This window comes from Danio rerio, chromosome 1 (assembly GCF_052040795.2).
Source record: "Danio rerio strain M-AB ecotype USA chromosome 1, GRCz13ab, whole genome shotgun sequence".
NCBI classification, from domain to species: Eukaryota; Metazoa; Chordata; class Actinopteri; order Cypriniformes; family Danionidae; genus Danio; species Danio rerio.
The window spans coordinates 52,627,501-52,647,592 of NC_141021.1; the positions used below are offsets into that span (position 1 = coordinate 52,627,501).

At 34.9% G+C, this 20,092-nt stretch overlaps 1 protein-coding gene across 10 annotated transcripts in view; it reads left to right on the plus strand.

The window, feature by feature from the left end:
• The window catches only part of npnta (nephronectin a), a 122,123-nt gene that overhangs the window by 71,176 nt on the left and 30,855 nt on the right, over nt 1–20,092 (plus strand). For 6 of the 10 annotated variants that reach the window (XM_087236093.1, XM_087236092.1, XM_087236094.1 and 3 more), the window contains one exon: nt 18,744–18,863. In XM_087236093.1, coding sequence (XP_087092219.1) covers nt 18,744–18,863 — 120 coding nt within the window. Of the gene's footprint in view, nt 1–7,745; nt 7,839–18,743; nt 18,864–20,092 lie in introns of all 10 variants that reach the window. The other 4 variants (XM_087236089.1, XM_087236088.1, XM_087236086.1 and 1 more) reach the window with 1 other exon arrangement.

Sequence of the window (20,092 nt, forward strand, 5' to 3'; positions counted from 1 at the left end):
GCCTACTTTTGCATTTTTTGGGTGAACTGTACCTTTAAATCTAACTTAGCTATATGTGCATTTAAGGTGAACTATTTCATTGGAATCACATTATCAAGGTTTACCTGGTTACACACTTTGAGTTGTATCGTGTACAGTATATGACAGAAACGCTAGCTGAAGACATTTGTATTTATATATTTGAACAGGTTGACATTTGTCGTTTGGTTGTTTCCAGAGCCACAGATCTCCCAGGTGGCGTGTAGGACAGCGATTCGTGTAACTCATAAGAGCAGGCTGCAAAATGTCACCAAAAACAGCTTTAATAACGCATTAAGCCACAAGGCTGTAAAATCACGGATATTTTAGTCTAATAAATCGACTGCAAAGTTAGAAGCGACTTGTTTAGAGCGAATTTCATTAGCATGTTTACTCGCTTATGTTTGCTCATTAATACTTTACTGATGTGTATAATCTAAAATGTGAATATTCTATCAGGACATAATTGTAATTTTTTTTAAAGCACGATTAGCATTCGTCTCCTTTGATCTCCATTTTGTCAGCAGCGCCTGCATTTGCTCTTCACTGTAACATCACTGTCATGGAGATGATATGAGGCAGATGGGCATCTTTGCCCAGAACAAATAAACTCATTAAAGCGCTAATCCATTTAGGAGTGAAGTGACACTGAGCCGCATTCGCTCTCCCTGGATCAAATCAATTTAATAAGATGCTAATTTTCAGCGGGGGTCTCTGTAAATGAGAATCTGCTTACCTGCTGTTCCTGCGGCCAGTCAGGAATCCATTAAGGGGCCATCAAGCATTGGAAAAAATTCTTTCAGACGTCAAGACAGATCTGCTGTTGGCCAAATGTGTGTCTAACAATGCATAATTCAGTCTCATCCTCTTTCTTTTTCCTGTTAAATTACTGTTTCATGAAGGTGAACTTCTATTGTTTTTGCAGTTGTTTTTAAAGATGCCATTGAGTGGATTGATTCAATATGCTAAATTGTTCTCTGATATCGAAAAATAGGTATGTATTGAAAAAGTAGGTATGTTGTAGGCTTGTATATTCGAGAAACACATGTATATGCTTGTTTAGAACCACAAGAATTACCCCATAGGATGAAAGTCTCAGTTTTGACCATATTTGGAATGGTCGTGAATATTAATGAGCTGAATATTAATGAGCCTGAACCTCACACACATACATAGCGTGATACTCTGAAATATAACATAATCATACTTTGTTTGTCAAACAATATTTCAACAAAAGATGTAAATATTTCTTGTTAAATGACAATCTTTTGAGCTGAATTGGTAGAGAGGTGTATTTTAGCTAGAAGGAAAGGGAGTTTATGTAGTTTATTGGCTTTCTTTCCCTCCAGAAAAGCGAACCAAGTGATATGACACAGCGCATGAATGAACACTAAACACTTATACTCAGCAGTTTACATGTGTTTGTTGCCTTATTAGAAACATACATGGCACATTTCACTATATACACATTTAACTGATACAAAACACTTTAAAACAGACCTTTTACCTGTTTGGGAGGTGAATATATTTATAATCTGTCTTTCCTGAATTATGAGTTACATTACCTGGAAGCTCTATAATGCAGAAAAATAGTCCCACGTACATAATATAAACTTAGATATACTTAAAAAAAGGGGAAAGTATCATTGTTGTGATGCTCCTAGAGCACCCCTCCAAATCCTCCAGACAGGTTACTCGATCACTGAGCGACAGGTTTTCAAAGTTCCATTATATGAGTCTCTATGATCCGACAAAGCTTTTTCCAATGCTTTTACAGTACTTGTGTTGGCTTTGACCATCTGTTGAAAAGGTTCCAGCCACTCTTTAACCTTCGCACTGTAGTGATCTCCGAGCGTAAGTCAGTAGATAACGAAACAATTTTCCAACAAATCTTTTTTTTATCTAAAGACAAGTGACATTCCTGGGTGAATGTTCCCCATGGTATGCACTAACCAGGGTCGAGACGATGTCATGTTTACAGCTTATAACAACCGCAAGAGTAGTCTTGTGTTTTAGAGGCTAGTTTTGAGTAATGGAACAACAAAAAGGTGGCTGTGCTGCTCAATATATAATTAATTAATTAATATAATGTTACCTTCCTCAGGAGTGAACGAAAACATGTCCTGCATTCTAAACATGTGAAAGTGAACAACCCCCCCATTGTTGTAATCTCATTAGGAAGCCAATGAAAGCACATCTGAGAAAGAAAAATAAAGTCTTATTTGTTTTATTTTGGCTAGAATAAAAGCAATTTTTTTAAAGAAACATTTTAAGGTTAAAATTATTCACCCCTTTGAGCTAATTTTATTTTCTATAGTCTACAGAACAAACAATTGTTATACAATAACTTGCCTACTTACCATAACCTGCCTAGTTTGCTTACCAAGGTAAGCCTTTAAATGTCACTGTAAGCTGTATAGAAGTGTCTTGAAAAATATGTAGTCAAATATTATTTACTGTCATCATGGCAAAGATAAAATAAACCAGTTATTAGAGATGAGTTATTAAAACTATTATGTTTAGAAATGTGCCAAATAGAAATCAGGGAAAAAATAAACAGGGGGGCTAATAATTCTGACTTCAACTGTAAAATAAATAACTTGTAATTGTAAATAAAATAAATGGTTTGCCATTTCATTACTCGTAAAGTGTAGGGGTATAACCCCGGAATTCTGGCCCGATTCCCTCCATCGGCCCTTACTCAACATCACCTCTAAATCACCCCCATCCACCGAATTGGCTCTATCACTGTCTCTCCACTTCACCTATAGCTAGTTTGCAGTGAGCGCATTATTGCTGTTATCCTTTGGCTGCCATTGCATCATCCAAGTTTAATTTGGTCGTGTCATTAAGAGCTTCATGGGATTGGAGTTCCTTCCCTCATTGAAGTATTGTGCCTTTATTAATGTACATAATGCATTTCCTGATTACAATGTTTAGAAAATAAACACTTAAAGGATGAAAGTAAAAGGTTTCAAGAAAACTAGAGGAACCTGTAATAATCATTATTCGCAGTCTTCAGGGCAAACATAAAATAACAACTGTAAAGTATTAGCTCTTGAATGTTTTCCTCTGTGTCTTCCCGTTGCAAACCTATAAACTCTGCCGTGGACGCATAGTTCAAAAGCTGTGAAGTTTTGCATCATAAATGTTTGATTTTTCTGCAAGCCAGAGGCATAATAACTGTTAATGTGTTTTGTTCTTTTTCTTTGACTCCAAGTTTTATTTCGGAGTGGGAAAGCCAAGCACAGCTGAGGGGATTATATGGGATTCTTTACATGTCATCGTATAATTAGGCTGTAATGCGCCGGCATTGTTCTGAAACACTGCCGTCTCATCCTTTTTTTTTTTTCCAGTGTCAATCAAAGACAGTTGTTGGCACTGTACTGGGTATTTTTGAATACACTTTTATATATACACTTTTAATTCCAAGCGCTGCAGTCATTCTCCACTATCTTTAGGTCTTGCTTTTGTTCATTACCTATTATAATGTCAGCTGCTCCGGGAGGAGAGAGGTCAGGAGTGTTCCAACCCTTATGGCTGTGTGATCATGTAATTATGCAGCTGAGACTAAATATTCCTGCTTTTATTTTATTTATTTATTCATTTATTTATTTCATTCATTCATTCATTCATTTTCTTGTCGGCTTAGTCCCTTTATTAATCTGGGGTCGCCACAGCAGAATGAACCGCCAACTTATCCAGCAAGTTTTTACACAGCGGATGCCCTTCCAGCCGCAACCCATATCTGGGAAAATTTATTTATTTATTTTTAACAAAAATCTGCTTTTTTTCTGATGACAATCGTAACAAGACCTTCTTTAAAGAAATTTGAACCTAAAATAGACCGCACTAGTATCCAATCCATGTTTTTTTTTATGTTATTTTCAAATGAAACCAGATATAAGAACATATGTATGAGAAGAATTGCATTTTTTCATCCACATAAAACATTTTAACAAACAAACAAGCAAGCAAACAAACAAACAAAGCTCAACTGAATGTGTGCTTCTTTGTCAAATATTTCCCAAGTGATTGTTGGAATATCAAGCCAATTCCATGCGTGTTCAATACAAAAGGTCAGGAGAGGGTTTTCTTCGATGTCAAAAATATTACTAATTTATTAGATAGAAATAAGTAAATCGAATAAAGAGCTCTGGGTTACGTTACCCCAATGCAATACATGAATTACATTCAGAAGGTTTGCAACTAACTCCAGCATATATAAACTGACTCCAGCATATATAAACTGACTCCAGCATATATAAACTGACTCCAGCATATATAAACAACTGATATTAACAGGTGGAGTTTTGCTGTAACAACACTGATCAGTCATTCTGCAGTCCTTTTGCTCTTGTACCCAAACATACTTCCTCTTTCTTTAACACCTCTCAGCATACCAGAACTGAGCAGTTCATCCTTGTGACATGTCAAGATTCTTATTAGACAGCAGTCTGGAGCAAGCGCCCTCGCACTATATTTATTCTTATTCTGCTTTTTCCCTCTTGTCAGCAGTTCCTTCTAAGAAGTTTGCAACACAGTAGGAAAGAAGAAGTGTGTTTGGTTAATATATGGATCATACAAAATAGAAATGTTAATTATTCTGTTGTTAGTCTAAACATTTTTTTTCAATAAAAAATAAAGACACAAAAGTACAGTAATAAAAATAAATTACTTTTCCTTCACATGGTTTAATGGAAATAGAAATATTTTCTAGTATCACAGAAGTATCACAATGTTTTCTATAAAATTTTTAATCCTGTCATATTTGTAACTTTAATTTCTTTTAGTTTAGCTGGAGTTAAAGCCGTTTAACACTTAAATGTAGCAGATTGTAATGTCAATATTTTTAACCCTATTCAGAAATTCTATTTTTGATTGGCTGTAGAACAAATCATTGTTAGCTGGTCTATAATTGGCCTAATTAACCTAGTTAAGCCTTTAAATTGCATTTTAAGCTAAATCTTGCAAAATGTTAGGTGAAATATCTTATGCACTTTCATCCTGACAAAGGCAAAATAAATGAGTCATTAGAAGCCATCAGTTGCCTTTTAAAATGTGTTGAACAAAAAACTTCTTTCCATATAGAGAAAATGTTTCAAATAGTTGCAATTCTATTTATTTTGACTTTAACTGTGAATATTCTGTAAAAAATAAAAATAAAAAAAATCTGGTTTTCACACAGTCAATGTGTGTTGGGCAACATAAGATAACTTGTTGATTTCGACAAGTTTAAGCAGATTGAACATAAAACAATCAAGTTGTCCCCATTAAAACTTATGAACTGTGCTGTTTCAGCTCATTTTAAATAAGTAGTTTGAACACACATCAAACAAAAAATTACCTCAGCGTTATCAAGAAATAAATATGTATTTTATAATTATGTATTGAATTTCCAAAAAATCAAAACATAATGACTTTTGTCACCTCTGAAATGTCTCTTTTCTGATTAAACTATATAATATTATTCAGCACTATTGCCAATAAGCATGGGATGATAACCGGTTTCAAGGTTTACCACGGTTTGGAAAAGTCAAGAGATGCGTTCCAAATGGCACACTATACACTATGCTTTCATGCACTATGTACTTATGCACTTACACACTTAACAGGATAGTATATGTATGTAGTGGCGTCCCAAATGGCACACTAATGTTTTTTTACTAAGTGGAAATTCAAACCGTTTCCCTGATGACGTTTGACGGTTGCCAAATCAGTGAAATAAACGACTGAATTATCAATTAATACGTGCCGTGAGTATAACCGCATTCACCATCGGGAGGATATAATCACTCTCGTAGGAGAATTTTGCTTTCACCATCAAAAATAAATAAAGTTATCCAACATGTGCGTCTGATAGCTCCGCCCCTTCCGCTACGTAAGCAAACCTGCGGTCGTTGAGTGCGTGAAGTGTCCATCATTACACACTTTATTTTACTGGCTGAATGAGTGCATCATCCGGGTAATTAAAGTGCACTTATTATTTTTAGAGTTTTCAGTGTGAACGCACTACTTACACTATTTATACTACAAAATAGAGTAGAATAGTGCATAAGTATGCGATTTGGGACGGAGCTAAAGTTTTAAAACCGCCAGGGTTTTTCTGGTCTACCGTTTCTAAGGTAAATGTAAGTGATTTTCACAACAATTTTATTTAGTTTTTTAGGGCAACAGTATCTCCAGCAGAAAAGGAACCTCTACATTAAAGGTTACTTGTTCAAAATATTGTAAATGTTTCTTAAAATACCATATACTGTGTTCAATGGGGGTGGGGGTGGGGGGGTTGTTTTTTACCCAGACATTTTAAAATAACTTATTTTGATAATCACAGTATTAATCACAATGCCGTGATACCGTAATATTTTTAGCCAAGGTTATCATGTTGTCAGAATCTTATACTGGCCCATGCCTAATTGTCAATTCTTAATGTTTAATTTAGCGGCTAAATCGTATGAATAATAATCTCTCGTGTACATTTAACTACGATTTTCTCATCTCCCTATCACGGTTGGGTTTATGCCATTCCTCCTTTTAAAAATCATCAACTTTTGTTTGCCTGAACTTGTATAAATTCATACGAATTAGCCAATTAATTGACAAAACACATGATAAAAACCTATGTTTTACTGTAAACAATCAATCCCAGTCCTATATACACTACCTGACAAAAGTCTTGTCGTCTATCTAAGTTTAAGAACAACAAATAACAACTTGACTTCTAGTTGATCATTTGCTATCAGAACTTGCTTATATGAAAGGCAAAGGCTTCTAAATTACGCGTATTTGACCAAAATAAAATATGATCATGCCTTGTTTTTTAATTATTTAATTAGGACAGTAAGGTCTGACTTTGTTTATACAAAAGTCTTGTCACTTAACAAAAATAATTTTCACTATAGAATATAAAGTCATGCTGCAGTGGAAAAAGAGTTCATATTGTGTGTGGCCTTGGAGGACTGCATCCATACTGTACATCTTTGCAGTGCCTCAAATCACTTATTAATAAAGTCATCTGGAATGGCAAAATAAGCGTTCTTGCAGGACTCCCAGAGTTCATCAAGATTCTTTGGATTCATCTTCAATGCCTCCTCCTACATCTTACCTCAGACATGCTCAATAATGTTTATTCCTGGTGACTGGGCTGGCCAATCCTGGAGCCTCTTGTCCTTATCTTTCAGGAACTTTGATGTGGAGGCTGTAGAATGAGAAGGAGCGCTATCCTGCTGAAGAATTTGCCCTCTCCTGTGGTTTGTAATGTAAAGGGCAGCACAAGTGTCTTGATTCCTAAGGCTGTTGATGTTGACGTCCACGCTGCAGATATCTCGCACGCCCCCATACTGAATGTAACCCCAAACCATGAGTTTTCTTTCACCAAACTTGACTGATTTTTGTAGAATCTTGGGTACACGCAAGTTACAAAAGGTCTACTACTGTTGTGATGATCAGCTAGAAGTCAAGTTTTTATTTGTTGCTCTTACAACTAATTGATGACAAAACTTTTGTCATGAAGTGTACTGTATTTTCAACTCTGAATCCTTTAAAATTTTTAAGCATGGCCAGTGCCATCTCATTTCACCGTCTAATTTGCATATCATCTTTTACTGAATAACATTATTATTCTCCTCCTGCAGGAATGAACGTGACCAGCTCAGAGGTGTGTTTTATGACTGTTTTTTTGTGTGTCCTGTCTGCTGTTATCTGTCTGTTTTCCCTCACTCCTAAAGACGAGCGGGGCTTTGTTAGCCCTCCATTATGGCACAGTCACGCTCCTGTTTTTGTTCCAATGGACCACCAGCCGATCGCGGCGCCTTCAGAGGGTGAGCTAATCCTCTGTGTGTTATCCCGGTAAAGGCTGCTTACGGGACGCCGCCTGCGTCCGAGTGCATGGTTGCAGTCTGCTCTAGCCTACAGCTAAAGTCCACACTTTCCCTTCAGCAGATCCCCAAAGCCTCCACAGGCATGGCCGGAATGACACGGAGAAAAGCCATGCATGCCTTGGCAGAAACACACACACAAAGCCTTTAAGAGGCCGTTCTGTTCACCCTGCGCTCTTTCTCCTCCCCACACACACTGTCTTTGGCTGCGTTTACACTGGTGTGGTTATAGCGATTTTTAAAAGATCTCTATTTGACACTATTTTACTGGAAATGCATGACAGTTGCTTAAAGTATTAGCTTAGTCTTTTAATCATCTGGGGTCGCCACTATGGAGCCAGATCAGTATCAAAAATGCTACATTTACAAAATAAAATCCATATATGCGCAGCACAATTTATATTTACAAATCCAATTTGTAAATTCAAAACACATTTTATAAATACAACACAATTCGTGTATTTACAAGTAAATATCATAAAAATCTTCGCCAAATTAATTGGATTTGTGTATTTACGAATCCTGCTTTGAAATTACGAATTGGTTTTGTGTGAGTTTACGAATAGGATTTGTGTATTTAAGAATCATGCTTTGAATTTACGAATTGGATTTGTGTATTTACGATTCGTGCTTTGAAATTACGAATTGGATTTGTGTATTTACGAATCATGCTTTGAAATTACGAATTAGATTTGTGTGTTTACGAATCGTGTTTTTTATTTACGAATTGGATTTGTGTATTTTTGAATCATGCTTTGAAATTACGAATTGGATTTGTGTATTTACGAATCGTGCTTTGAAATTATGAATTGGATTTGTGTATTTACGAATCATGCTTTGAAATTACGAATTAGATTTGTGTGTTTACGAATCGTGTTTTTTATTTACGAATTGGATTTGTGTATTTTTGAATCATGCTTTGAAATTATGAATTGGATTTGTGTATTTACGAATCGTGGTTTGAAATTACGAATTGGATTTGTGTCTTTACGAATCGTGCTTTGATTTTCTGAATTGGATTTGTCTATTTACGTATCGTGCTTCAAAACTACGAATTGGATTTTTGTATTTACAAATCGTGCTTTGAATTTACGTATTGGATTTGGTATTTATGAATTGTGCTTTGAATTTATGGATTGGTTTTGTGTAGTTACGAATCGTGCTTTGAAATTATGAATTGGATTTGTCTATTTACGTATCGTGCTTCAAAACTACGAATTGGATTTTTGTATTTACGAATCGTGCTTTGAATTTATGTATTGGATTTGGTATTTATGAATCGTGCTTTGAATTTATGGATTGGTTTTGTGTAGTTATGAATCATGCTTTGAAATTATGAATTGTTTTTTGTGTATTTAGGAATCGTGCTTTGAATTTACAGATTGGATTTGTGTATTTACAAATCATGCTTTGATTTTACAGATTAGATTTGTGTATTTATGAATCCTGCTTTGATTTTACAAATTGGATCCATACACCACAGTGGAATGAACCCCCAACCATTCATTGTATTGTGGATGCTGAAGCGTAATCACAGTATGTTTTTAATTGAATCTGCACCAGTATAAACGCAGCCTGTATCTGCGAGTCTCTGAACTGAAGCAGGACATCATCTTCTATTTGCTCTCCTCTGCCCGGCTGATCTCCCCCTCTCTCACCTGCTGCCGGTCTCCTTTTTTTTTTTCCTCTCAGGCTCATCTCCAGCTCACAAACACACATCTTGATCTTCACAAAATGTCTGTCATCTTGTTGTTGTTGTTTGTTATTGATGTTTTGTGACTGAGGTTATTCTGCTCGCGATGTATTTATTAATTTTTTCACATGTGCATTGTGGGATGGGAGTGAACCACACTTATTAAAGCTGGTACCAGGAGTTACTGCCAAATGGTGTAGATAGTGGAGACCTTGTAGTTGTGAAATCTTTACACTGATCATATTTGTTTGGAATGGGTGGTAAATTAGCATTTTATTCATTATGTTGGGCTATGATTTGTGTGTTTGTGTGTGTTTGTTTGATTTATGATATCAATATTAAAAAGAATAATAGCAGTAATTTGTATCAAATTATTAATTTATTTGAATACATTTAGTTCATTTAAATTGAAATTGTTACTTTCAGTAGAAAAACATTAGCTATTATTATTATTATTATTATTATTATTATTATTGAAGTATTAAAAGCTCAGTTATTAAAATATGATACATGTATTTCACTTTATTTATATAAAATAATCATAATTATTATTGTCTTTATTGTTTAACATATGTTCAAGCTATAGTTTTAAAATAATATTAAATTTGCTATTGCATTTATATGATCAAATATTCAACTTTATTATTAATATATTAATATTTTTTTACAAACTAAGTGGCTTAAAAATAACATATTATTTAATATTTATTTAAATTATGAAGCAATAAAAACAACAAATTATAAAAACATTAACACTTAAATATTACTACTTTTCTAAGCCTTTTATTTGTTTATATTAATAATAATGCATTACAATTGTATTAATTATTTTATTAATTATAATAATTAGTAAAAATAATACTGCTGATATTATTATTATTATTATTATTATTATTATTATTATTATTATTGGTGTGGAAAGTATGCAAAAACTGCACTTGTTACTTAAATCGCAAATAAAAATACAATCTGAAAAACAAATTAGCCACCTACCAGCATGCTAACACTCATTCACCTTAGCAACTGCTGGCTAAAACCCTAGCAACCATGCAAAAAAGCAGGAATAAACATCACCTTTAATATTTTTAGATGTTAGAGAAAGAACACTGACTGTGATAACTGCAATGGTGAATCTTTTAAAGGCTGGTATTTAGACGTACTGTAAAGAAACCTAAGTTAATATGTCTTTTTTTTTATGTCTCCCCGTCTCACGTTCATAACTCAAGAATAGTCTGCGCTCACACCTTCCATATGGTGTAAATGTGTTTAGTCCAGTTTTCAACACCTTCACACCTCCGCGTTCTCCCTTCCAGACCAGACAGTTTTGGCTTTTTTGGCCTGTTTTTATATTTCTTGTCATTAGTTGGCCATGTGTTGCAGCTCGGCGCTGTCTCTTGTCCAGTACGGCTATTCTAGGAAAGTGACATTTCATTTCTGCTGTTTTCAGCTTTATTTCAGGCCAACGAGGGGTTCGTCTCCTCTTCACCTTGCCTCGACAGAAAACACGAGTTGTCTGGTTTTTCTAAATGCTTTTCTGAGAGTTCAGTTAATGCTGAGGAAATACAGACGAGAGGTGTAGAGGTTTTGAAGATCTGGGATTTTACTGATGATTTGATGTCAGACTGATTACTGTACACGGTACCATTTATGTACAGTTGTGAATTGCATTATGGGATCTTTATCTTTGCTCTGTCGACTTTAAATGTTGAAAATTCAACCCTACAGTTTAACATAGTGACTTTTATTGACATTTTATTAGTTTGAAATAATATAATGTCTAAGAAATGTTTTATATGTAGAAAAATAAGTGTGTAAAATAACAGAAAATGTACTGTCAGTTTATTACAGGGTTTTATACCATAACATACAACACCAACACAGACAATATATCACTTTAAACTATTAAAAATGTTCATAAAAGTAACTTTTTTTTGTAATTTTTTAAGGTTAAAAGATTTTGCAAGAAAGATAATCCTATAATGCAACTCAAAAGTATGAAATACAAATAAAAATGAATCAAAAAGTAAGTAAAACTGCCAGTTTTCTGATATTTTTTTTACAATGTAGTGTGTGAGGGCTGTTCAAAGATTTAGTTTGGAGGAGCTGCAAACCGCATTCATATTTCATAATGGGAGAGCTCGCTAGTAAAGTTCATAGTTCAACAGAAAATTGAGGAATGGCTGGTAATTTATACTCACCCTCAGGCCAGCCGATGAATGAAGGTGTTTTTTTCTACAGAAGAACATTAAAGAAGATTTGTAGCTGAAACTGTGAGGATTCTGTGGAGAAAGGTCGCTGTTTCTCAATTTTGTCCCCAATCATCAAGCAGTTACTGCTTAATTGTGAATTTAAATTCTGTCATTGCCCACATAATCACCCCTCAGTCATGTAGATGCATGCAAATGTCCTATGGTTCGAAAAGTTGATAAAGATTTAGACATAAGTTTATCATCATTTCATCAAAAACTTGCTAAATTAGTTAAAAACTAATCTAGAGCATCATCTGCAGTTAAAAACTCTAAAATAGAGCGCTGTTAAAAACTAGCATAGAGTATCATCTCCTGTTAGCCTAGAGCTCCATCTAAAAAAAAATCTAGTCTAGAGTGCAGTATGCTGTTAAATAATAACATAGAGCGCCACCTGCTGTTAAAAACTAGCCTAGAGCACCATCTGCTTTTAAATAACGATAGAATAGAGTGCTTTCTGCTGTTAAAAAACCAAAATGGAGTGCCGACCAAACTGTTGTTTAAAAACTAGCTTAGAGCGCTCTCTGTTGTTTTAAAACTAGCTTAGAGCGCTGTCTGTTTTAAAACTAGTTTAGAGTGCTCTGTTATTTAAAAACAAGCCTAGAGCACTGTCTGTTGTTTAAAAAATAGCTTAGAGCACTGTCTGTTGTTTAAAAACTAGCTTAGAGCACTGTCTGTTGTTTAAAAACTAGCTTAGAGCGCTGTCTGTTGTTTAAAAACTAGCTTAGAGCGCTGTCTGTTGTTTAAAAACTAGCTTAGAGTGCTCTCTGTTATTTAAAAACTAGCTTAGAGCACTGTCTGTTGTTTAAAAACTAGCTTAGAGCACTGTCTGTTGTTTAAAAACTAGCCTAGAGCGCTGTCTGTTGTTTAAAAACTAGCTTAGAGTGCTCTCTGTTATTTAAAAACTAGCCTAGAGCACTGTCTGTTGTTTAAAAACTAGCTTAGAGCGATGTCTGTGGTTTAAAAAATAGCCTAGAGTGGCGTCTGTTGTTTAAAAACTAGCCTAGAGCACTCTCTGTTGTTTAAAAACTAGCTTAGAGCACTGTCTGTTGTCTAAAAACAAGCCTAGAGTGCCGTCTGTTGTTTAAAAACTAGCCTAGAGCACTGTATGTTGTTTAAAAACTAGCTTAGAGTACTGTCTGTTGTTTAAAAACTAGCTTAGAGCGCTATCTGTTGTTTAAAAACTAGCTTAGAGCACTGTCTGTTGTCTAAAAACAAGCCTAGAGTGCCGTCTGTTGGTTAAAAACTAGCCTAGAGTTCCGTCTGTTGTTTAAAAACTAGCCTAGAGCACTCTCTGTTGTCTAAAAACTAGCCTAGAGCACTGCCTGTTGTTTAAAAACTAGCTTAGAGTACTGTCTGTTGTTTAAAAACTAGCTTATAGTACTGTCTGTTGTTTAAAAACTAGCTTAGAGCGCTGTCTGTTGTTTAAAAACTAGCCTAGAGCACTGTCTGTTGTTTAAAAACTAGCTTAGAGTACTGTCTGTTGTTTAAAAACTAGCTTATAGTACTGTCTGTTGTTTAAAAACTAGCTTAGAGCGCTGTCTGTTGTTTAAAAACTAGCCTAGAGCACTGTCTGTTTAAAAACTAGCTTAGAGCACCGTCTGTTGTTTAAAAACTAGCCTAGAGCGCCGTCTGTTGTTTAAAAACTAGCCTAGAGCGCTGTCTGTTGTTTAAAAACTAGCCTAGAGCGCTGTCTGTTGTTTAAAAACTAGCCTAGAGCGCTGTCTGTTGTTTAAAAACTAGCTTAGAGCACCGTCTGTTGTTTAAAAACTAGCCTAGAGCGCCGTCTGTTGTTTAAAAACTAGCCTAGAGCGATGTCTGTTGTTTAAAAACAAGCGTAGAGCACTGTCTGTTGTTTAAAAACTAGCTTAGAGTACTGTCTGTTGTCTAAAAACAAGCCTAGAGTGCCGTCTGTTGGTTAAAAACTAGCCTTGAGTGCCGTCTGTTGTTTAAAAACTAGCCTAGAGCACTGTCTGTTGTCTAAAAACTAGCCTAGAGCACTGCCTGTTGTTTAAAAACTAGCTTAGAGTACTGTCTGTTGTCTAAAAACAAGCCTAGAGTGCCGTCTGTTGGTTAAAAACTAGCCTTGAGTGCCGTCTGTTGTTTAAAAACTAGCCTAGAGCACTGTCTGTTGTCTAAAAACTAGCCTAGAGCACTGCCTGTTGTTTAAAAACTAGCTTAGAGTACTGTCTGTTGTTTAAAAACTAGCTTAGAGTACTGTCTGTTGTTTAAAAACTAGCTTAGAGCGCTATCTGTTGTTTAAAAACTAGCCTAGAGCGCCATCTCTTGTTAAATCTAGCCTAGAGCACCATCTCCTGTTAAAAACTTACTTACAGTGCCTTCTACTGTTAAAATCTAAGCTCAGAATCATTTTAAGAGATTATTTTTGCAACAATTTTTGTTCTACCAGCTCTACCAGCAAGCATTTCTTTGTGTTCAAAATACATCTAATAGAGACCCAAACATGGGTATTTTGGCTAAAACAAGACTAAAGTCAGGCTGTCAGTGAAAATATTACAACCGTCAAACAATAGTCCAAGTTGTCTAACAATAATGACGTCTGTGTTATCTGATGACTAGGTCTATTTTTGGACTATTGATAGATGTCTATTAGATTTTCAATGAAAATCTATGAAAATTGTCTATTTAATGACCAAATTTAGGCAGGGTCATTTGTCTGGATGTCTCTTATGTCTTTTAAACGCACACTTATGTGGGCTCTTAGTGCTGCCAATTGCCAAGGTTTTTTTCATAACCAAAAACTGAAACTAAGATTATTGAAAAGAAAGAATATTGGTTAAAAGACATTTGCATAAAACAAATAATAACAATAATTTCATAATAATTAAAAAAAATAATCCAAAATGGATTGCTGTATTTTAAAGTTATGCTTTCGGTGGCCAAAAATCTGACCTACAAAAAAATTTATAACAATAAATCGATTTTTATTCTTTTAAATTGCATCATGCATGATTTGCATGATTTTTCCACAAAATAAAAACAAAGGTAAAGCCATCAGTCATGTGAACTACAACTAACTGGAATTTTATAGCATATTTTCACATCATATTGAAACTGCAACCTTGCCGATTACGGTTAATATGTTGTGCGGTTCATCCGGTTAAATGTGATGCAGCTGTCAGATACTGAACACATACCGCTCATAACCCAGTGCTAAAGATGGCGCCATAACTGGGCCATGCCAAACTCACTCACGGAGGATCTATTTTCAGTGCATCCCGATACGTGTCTGGCCTGTAAACTTGACTGTGTGTGTGTGTGTACAATATTGAGATATAAGAGATATAAAGCCCAGCTGATCAGCCATGCGGACTAGACTTCAGCATATATGGCTCAGCACAGATTACACTAAATCCAACACATGGGGGTTTCAACTATATATATATATATATATATATATATATATATATATATATATATATATATATATATATATATATATATATATATATATATATATATATATATATATATATATATATATACACACACACACACATACTGTGTATGTGTGTGTGTGTGTGTGTGTGTGTGTGTGTGTGTGTGTATATATATGTATATATATATATATATATATATATGTACACACACACACACACACAGTATATAGTGAAAGAAAGACCACTTGGTTTTACAACAACAAATAAGGGCTGGTTTAGAGCTTGTAGTCATTTTGGAATGGTGAATTTGTTAAGATAACTGGACATTAGTATTTAATTTTAAAAATGCAATTTATTTAGATTTTACCACAGAGCTATTGAATGCTTGAATCCAATTAGATGAGAAGCATTCTGAGGTTTGGAGCAATTTTTATGTATGATTGCACAAATAAAGTAGTTCCAGGCAGGTTTTGAACCACATTGCAGTTCCATATCACTATGCTAATTGATTTCACAGCCTATAAAAGTAAAGAAAATCTCATCTAAACACATCAGAATGCTTTGGATGAGATGTGTAAGAAACGTACTTCACACAGGAGCAGTTTGAGGACTAAAATCAGACAAGTTGCTTGAAAAACAACATCTGAACAGTGACTCGTGGTTCCCATAGTGTAAACAGAATAATGGCATAATAATGCACACCTAATTTACCACCTCATTATTTTTCATAGAATATCCATAGAACATTACTGTTGAATAAAATGACTTTAAAGCGATTATTTATATAAAGAATGTTTAAGACAGGGACTTTTATTGACATTTTAGTAGCATGAAATGCTGTATTAAAATATATATATGGAGAGAAAAACAGAAATTGTACTGCCAGTTTATTACAAGAGCAGTTTATTACAACACCAACCCAGACAATATATCACTTTAAACTAATCAAAATTTTCATAAAAGTCACTTTTTCAAACTATTCAAGGTAAAAGTTGTTGAACGAAAGATCAAGATATTGTATAAAAATGACACACTGTTGAGTTATAAGGAAATAATGTAGACCCGATGCAACACCTCCTCATTACTTTTTATAGAGTATGTAAGTAACATATTATGTGTGTGTGTATATATATATATATATATATATATATATATATATATATATATATATATATATATATATATACATACACACACACACACACACACACACACATATACATACACACATACATACACACACACACACACACAGTATAAGGTTTCATTAATAACAAGCATTTTCATAGATTTAACTGTGGTATATGGGTCATAAATAGAGAAAATTTAGAAATTAAAGAAATTATGACCACTTAGATGTCCCAATGTTACTAAAAAGTGCTTAATAAGGCATTTTAATGCATAATATGTTTGTAATTTATTTTCCTATGTTTAATTTTCCACTTAATTTGCTCTCCTGAAGTTTAAAAGTTTGATGGCACTTATGGTTCAAATGTTATTGAGTTTAAACCTCTAAACTGATTGACAGTACAGGTTTGTGGATTAAATACTGTAATAAACATACTACATACATTTACTCTATATTAAATATAGAATACTATAGCCAACACACTTACTTACTACTGTGTATGTTGCTTTGAAAATGTTTAATTTTACACACCCACATATGTTTCTTAATGTCTTTATTTAGTTTAGATGTATTATTTGAATAAAGGACTTAAGACAACTTACATGCCCCAAAGATGTTATATGAGCAATATCACACGAGTAGCAGTGCGATGTGGCTGTATATCGACACTGGTGGGAGGCGTACGTTGGCTTAAGGCCGCAGGCCAATTGCCTTAGTGTCACACCAGTAACGATAAACAGCCATATTGCACTGCTACAAGTGTGATATTGCGTTTATACAACAGTTTGACGGTATAATAATGCATATAAAAAGAAAATCAAACACAGAGAGTCTTAAATCCCTTTTGTAAGAGGAATTACTTTCTTCCGCCATTCATCTGCAACTGACCGTCAGAACAGCAGAAAGTGTTGGTACTTCACAAACGTCTCTTTAGAGCTAGTATTTGAATGATTCTCTTGTATAATGTCTAAAATGATGACAAGATGGGAGATTTTGTTCACATTATTAAGATTATAAGACAGAGCGGCATGAGATGCCATCAGTCTAAAGAAATTTCCTAGTATTTCTCTGTTGCAATCGGGAGATTACAATAAATAACCCTATAGAAGCCAAAACAAAGCAAACACTAGCAGATTACTATGGTATAAATAAAGCAATATAGCATACAAAAGAGAGAGACTGACTTAAAATGTCATTTACCTGTTATATAATGATTTGATCAGCTGTAGTTTGAAACGTACACTGTAAAAATGCAGTTTTTCTCCCCTAAGGAATTAATATGCTGTCTCTGTCGCCTTTTTGTGGCAGAACACCAACCGTCTTTGATCTGCTCAGTATGACACCCAATGCGCTGAATCTCTGAAATCATGAATATTTTAAAATAGACACTATCCTTATAAATGAACATTCTCATCTAAAAAAGCCTCAAAGTACATCCAACAGCTGCAATATTTGTCAAACTGTAGTCCTCTGTTTGCCACTTATGTGGGCGGAGTAATACACAAGAGTAAAGAGGCTTTAGGATTCACGGCTATCAGCCAATCAGATTCGAGAACCAGACTGAACTGTTATAAAAAAAAGTTACTTTGTCAAAAATACTTTGTTCTGTTTTGTTTTTCTTTTTGTATTGCTCTTTAAAGATCATTATTGTTAAAATTTGTACAATATAAATAAAAGGTAACACTTTACTGGTTTTCTTTCCCGCTTATAGTTGACTTTTTTAAACTGCAGGTACACTGAGTGCAAAGGCGCAGCAGGCATTTAAGATGAGCATAAAAATACCCGCAAAACACTCGCAGCTGTTAGTAAACCATGCAAAGAAGTCGCCACTCATCGCAAAAAGTTCAATCGGTGTGATCGGCGCCTTCAAGTAAAGTGTTACAAAATAAAACAAAAGTAATTACTATGCGAACAGTGTGTGGAAAATTTCACAATATTCAGAGTCTGAACATTTGATCTCCTTGCCAGTCTGAAAAGCTAAGATGAAAAGTGTGCTCGGTTTGCGATTGTTTTAGAGCTTCCGACTCAGTTGCCTATGGAAGAAATAACTAGAAATAATAAACGGGGTCAAACTACTTGCTCTACAAGCAAGTGTGCTCATGACTATACATCAAAAGTTAATCAATAATATGATACAAAAGTGTCCGTTTGCAACATCAAGCACCATAAAGAGCTGTTTTTAATGTGTAAAAATTAACGGAAGTGAATGAGCCTAAAAGATTCCAATGACTGCGCCTGCTCATTGGTCAAGAATAAGATCAATATTAAGACTAGTTAAAGTTTAAGTCTGTTTAGAGAGAGTTTGGCCTGTCCGAACACTGTTGCAGCAGGATTGACTGGTGCTGTTTAACCTGAGTGCGTGTGTTTTTGTGTCCTCAGACCTGAACGAGTGTGGCCTGAAGCCTCGTCCTTGTAAGCACCGCTGCATGAACACATTCGGGAGCTTCAAGTGTTACTGTCTGAATGGCTTCATGCTGCTGCCGGATGGGAGCTGCGCCAGTGAGTTCCGTCTGCCGTTTCACACACTTTTACATGCTGCTTCAGTCTGCGGCTCTTCAACGCACTGCTGGAAAACTCTGATAGGGAAACCAGCAGCGGGAATTATAATGTGGAGAGTGGAGATATTGTTTCTACACATCAGGCTATTTTTTTTTATACAAGCTTTTCAAAACAGCGTTGAAAATATGTTTCTTTTATTTGATCCCTGCAGATCGCATTTTATTTTGTATTTTGTGTTTTTTTGTGTCTTCTAAAAGCAAATTATTCAGTGTTCTGTATTGTGCCAAAACAGATTTATAAAGAAAAAAGTAATATTATATACAAAAAAAACAAATATCTGCATAAAACAAACAGAAAAATTGTTTTATTTTTAATAGCTACATTTAGAAACTTTAGTTTATATATATACACATATATATATATATATATATATATATATATATATATATACAGTTTATTATATATATATACACAGTGCATCTGGAAAGTATTGATATCGCTTATCACACAATACCCCATAATGACAATGTGAAAAAAGAAAAACCTGATAAATCACATGTACAGAGGTATTCACAGCCTTTGCTCAATACTTTGTTGATGCAACTTTGGCAGCATTTACAGCCTCAAGTCTTTTTAAATATGATGTCACAAGCTTAGCACACCTGTCTTTGGGAATTTTTGCCCATTCCTCTGTACAGTACCTCTCAAGCTCTATCAGGTTGGATGGGAAGCGATGGTGTACAGCCATTTTCAGATCTCTCCAGAGATGTTCAATAGGATTTAGGTCTGGGCTCTGGCTGGGCCACTCAAGAACATTCACTGAGTTATTGTGAAGCCACTCCATTGATATTTTGGCAGTGTGCTTTGGGTCATTCTCCTGCTGGAAGAATAACCGTTGCCCCAATTTGAGGTCAAGAACACTCTGAAGCAGGCTTTCATTCAGGATGTCTCTGTACATTGCTGCATTCATCTTTCCCTCTATCCTGACTAGTCTTCCAGTTCCTGCTGCTGAAAAATGTCCCCACAGCATGATGCTGCCACCACCATGCTTCACTGTAGGGATGATATTGGCCTAGTGATGAGTGGTGCCTGGTTTTCTCCAAACATAACGCTTGGCATTCACTCCAAAGAGTTCAATTTTAGTCTCATCAGACCAAAGAGTTTTGTTTCTTATGGTCTGAGAGTCCTTCAGATGCCTTTTGGCAAATTCCAGGCGGAGAGTGGCTTTC